The 3,145-nt window shown below is 42.9% G+C and overlaps 1 protein-coding gene across 1 annotated transcript in view; it reads left to right on the top strand.

Annotated features, from left to right (window-relative positions):
- PABPN1 (poly(A) binding protein nuclear 1) overlaps positions 1-1,620 on the top strand; it is a 28,073-nt gene extending 26,453 nt beyond the window's left edge. Inside the window, exons 6-7 of the mRNA XM_069238112.1 lie at positions 537-685; positions 1,499-1,620. Coding sequence (XP_069094213.1) covers positions 537-685; positions 1,499-1,538 — 189 coding nt within the window. The 3' untranslated portion in view covers positions 1,539-1,620. The remainder of the gene's footprint in view (positions 1-536; positions 686-1,498) is intronic.
- The last annotated feature ends 1,525 nt before the right edge of the window (positions 1,621-3,145 follow it).

Genomic DNA, 3,145 nt, shown 5'->3' with positions numbered 1-3,145 from the left:
GGGCGTAATAGATTAAACATAGAGTACAACATTAAGCTACACATTTTCCTGTGGCCCTGTTAATGTTAGCACTTCAGTTCTTTTTGGGTCTTAGAGTGAACATAGTAGGAGTAGTACAGTAAATTAAAGCAGGGATCTAGGGCAGTTAAGTCCAGACATGGGCAGATTAATATTTTCCAATTCTAGTCGTTTTAGTGAATGACAGTGAAAATAGTGCAGCAAGGGTGTGCTTCCTGCTTTTGGTGTGATTGTGTTTATGCCCCATGGGTATTATTCCATGACTAAACTTACTGTCATCCAGTCTATCGAATACCCTCTCTCATGTCTAACAAAAGGTGCCTATGGTTGCGCTTCTGATTTGGGTTCTGATCTTTCAATGTGGTTGCCCAGTTTTGGTTTTCTGTTCAGTAGTCTTGTTTGTGTTCTTTATAATCCAGATAGTTACTTGTACCAGATATGTTGCTTAGTTGCTAGGCTTTCTTAATGCATTTTTGTGTGAGTGCTGTTCTTGCATTTCTATCTTGTTTTTATTGTAGGTTGTGCCCAAGCGGACAAATAGACCGGGTATCAGCAGTACAGATCGGGGATTCCCACGAGCACGGTACCGAGCCAGGGCGGCATCTTACAGTTCCCGCTCCAGATTCTACAGTGGCTTCACCCCGAGACCCAGAGGAAGAATCTACAGGTCTGAATAGATAGTCTGCTTGACGTTTGGGGAGTGTGCTCCTTGAACAGACAGTAACTTGAAGGGTGGGCGGTGATGGTGAGAGAGGACCGCTGAAATGCTGAGTGTTGGGTAGGTGTTCTCAATGACTGATGCTGCCTGCAGTTCTGAGTTCTTTATCCAGATGCTTGTATGGTGCAGTGTGTGGTTGGCAGCTCCTTACACCGCTCCCCCCCCCCCCCCCCCACCCCCCACGCCCGGTGTGATAAAGCAATGAGGCAATTGTGAAAAGTACCCCAGAGGTGCTGTGTCCTGCTCTCCTGTAGGCCTGCTCTCCTTTTCAGATTCTGAGCAGAGTGATAATGGATGTTACTCACTTGCATTCTGTACACGGATGAAAAGTAATGGTGAAGGGGACTGAATGATAGAGTTCCACAAAAGGTGTGAGTGGAGCCACAGTTGTAGCTGACAACCATTGAGGGGTTGTGAATGGGACGTAATGGTGACTGATGCCGAATAAAGTGAGAACATTTTGTACTTTGCTGTTTGATTTACAGCTTCTGACAAAAAGGTAGAGGGATTTTTTTATTTAAAAAAAAAAAAAAAAAAATTAAAGTTAAATAGCTTTTCATGGTTATCATGAAAGAAAGCCGCTCCCTGCACTGAAAATGAGGATGGAAAGCTGAAAGGTGCATGTACAGAGGAAAGGATGAGTCTCTCTTCCCTCCTTCACTCAAGTAGACTTTAAGGGTTGGATTCCAGGGATTGTACAGTTTGTAAATGGGTAGATTTCCTTCAATGAACTTACCTAGAATTCTGCTTCTTCTCTTTCAGGGGCCGTGCTAGAGCTACATCATGGTATTCCCCTTACTAAAATTATGTTAGGAAGACGTGGAAAAAAAAAAGAAAAAAAGTACAAAAACAAAAAAATCAAAAAAGAAAAAAAAAAGAAAGAAGACATGAAAAGAAATATTTTTTAAAAAAAAAAAAAGAAAAGAAAAAAACTGTATTCCGAAGTACTTGGGGAACCTGGGGTGCTCCATTTTCCTGACAACTACTCCTCCTGCCCATTCCCTCCTAACTTCCCATCCCTGTCTCCAGTCTTGCCCCTGCCATGCTCACCTTGTTTGTGTATACCATTTCCCTTCACACATCTTTTCTGTCCAACACCTCTCTTGTGTGCCTGCCCCCTTACACCATTCCTCAATTCTTTTTCCCCATCCTCTTTAATTTTCTCTTCAGTAATTTATTAGTCTTTACTTCTCTACTAAACTTCCTCCCTTTGCTCCTTCTGTCAAGCAGGTCCAGCCCTTATTTATACACATGTTGTCTCCAATGATTGCTTATCAGTTGCTTCCCAATACCAGTACTTTGCCAGTTCTTGTTGATTGCCCCTCACTCTTTTCCCATTCCCTTCATTCTGCCCCTTTACTGTTTACCTGCCCCGTGTCTGCCTGCCCTAATATTTCCTTTTACTCCATCCCTTCTCCATGTGTGGCAGCTCCTTCTGTCATCTTCCTTTTTCATGCTCTGCCTAACCGTGGGAAAGTATTATTGTGCACAGGCATAATATTAGCTGGTAAGGTGCAAGGCACTATTTCCAAGACTCTTCTTTCTCTTCCTATCCAGTATAGTTGTTGTTTTTCTGTTTTATGGCGATTTTGAAAATGGCAACGTTGAAAGATAAAATGACTGTCTTGTTTTCCATTGCATGCTTATCTCTTTCATATGCTTTGTGTTCCTCTTGACACATCTTGTGTAAAATTCCAATTCCACCCATCTCTCTTCCCTTAGTCCTATAATTTTAGCCTTTGCTTCTGTGTTTTTCCTTACCACCATATGTATGCGTTCTCACCTAGAGTTTGCCTGCATTTAATGACTGTAATCAGGGTTCATTTTTTTTTTTGGGGCTTTCCCCTAACTGTATGCCCATATGATGTTTCCTGTATTATTCCTCTACCAGCAGTGCCACCTCAGTTTTGGTGGCTACTCTGCTTTGCATCATTTAGCCTCTACCCCTCTCCCCCCCCCCCCCCCCCCCCCCCCCCAACCACCCACCTTAAACAAAAACCCTCAAAACATCCTTTCCCCTGCAGATAGGACATTACTTAAATGCTTTTGGCTTGTTTGCAACTGTTATTATTACTTTTTTTGGGCTCCTACAGCTTATTTGCACCGGTCTCATTAGAGCAGCCCCGTGTTTTTTTTTTTTTCTCTTCTCATTTATGCTCCCTTAAAACTGTTGCTGGCTTTGATTCCCATCTGTATTTCGTCTCTCTTAACCAGAGTTTGGTTGACTGCATGCTTGAGGGAACAGGGCTGGTTTTGGCAGGGGAGGAGGCCAGTCTAAGATGTTGTGAGGAGTCCCCTGTTCTGGGTAAATGCGCTTCTTTATTGTGATATTGCTTTGCTGTGAATTCTTCTCTTCACAGGTTTCTCTTATCAGAAGACACTCTTAGTACCTACTGCATCCCTGGCTGT

Source organism: Pleurodeles waltl, chromosome 6 (genome assembly GCF_031143425.1).
Source record: "Pleurodeles waltl isolate 20211129_DDA chromosome 6, aPleWal1.hap1.20221129, whole genome shotgun sequence".
NCBI lineage: Eukaryota > Metazoa > Chordata > Amphibia > Caudata > Salamandridae > Pleurodeles > Pleurodeles waltl.
The sequence above is the reverse complement of the archived record's forward strand: the minus strand, read 5'-3'. Positions and strand labels throughout refer to the sequence as shown.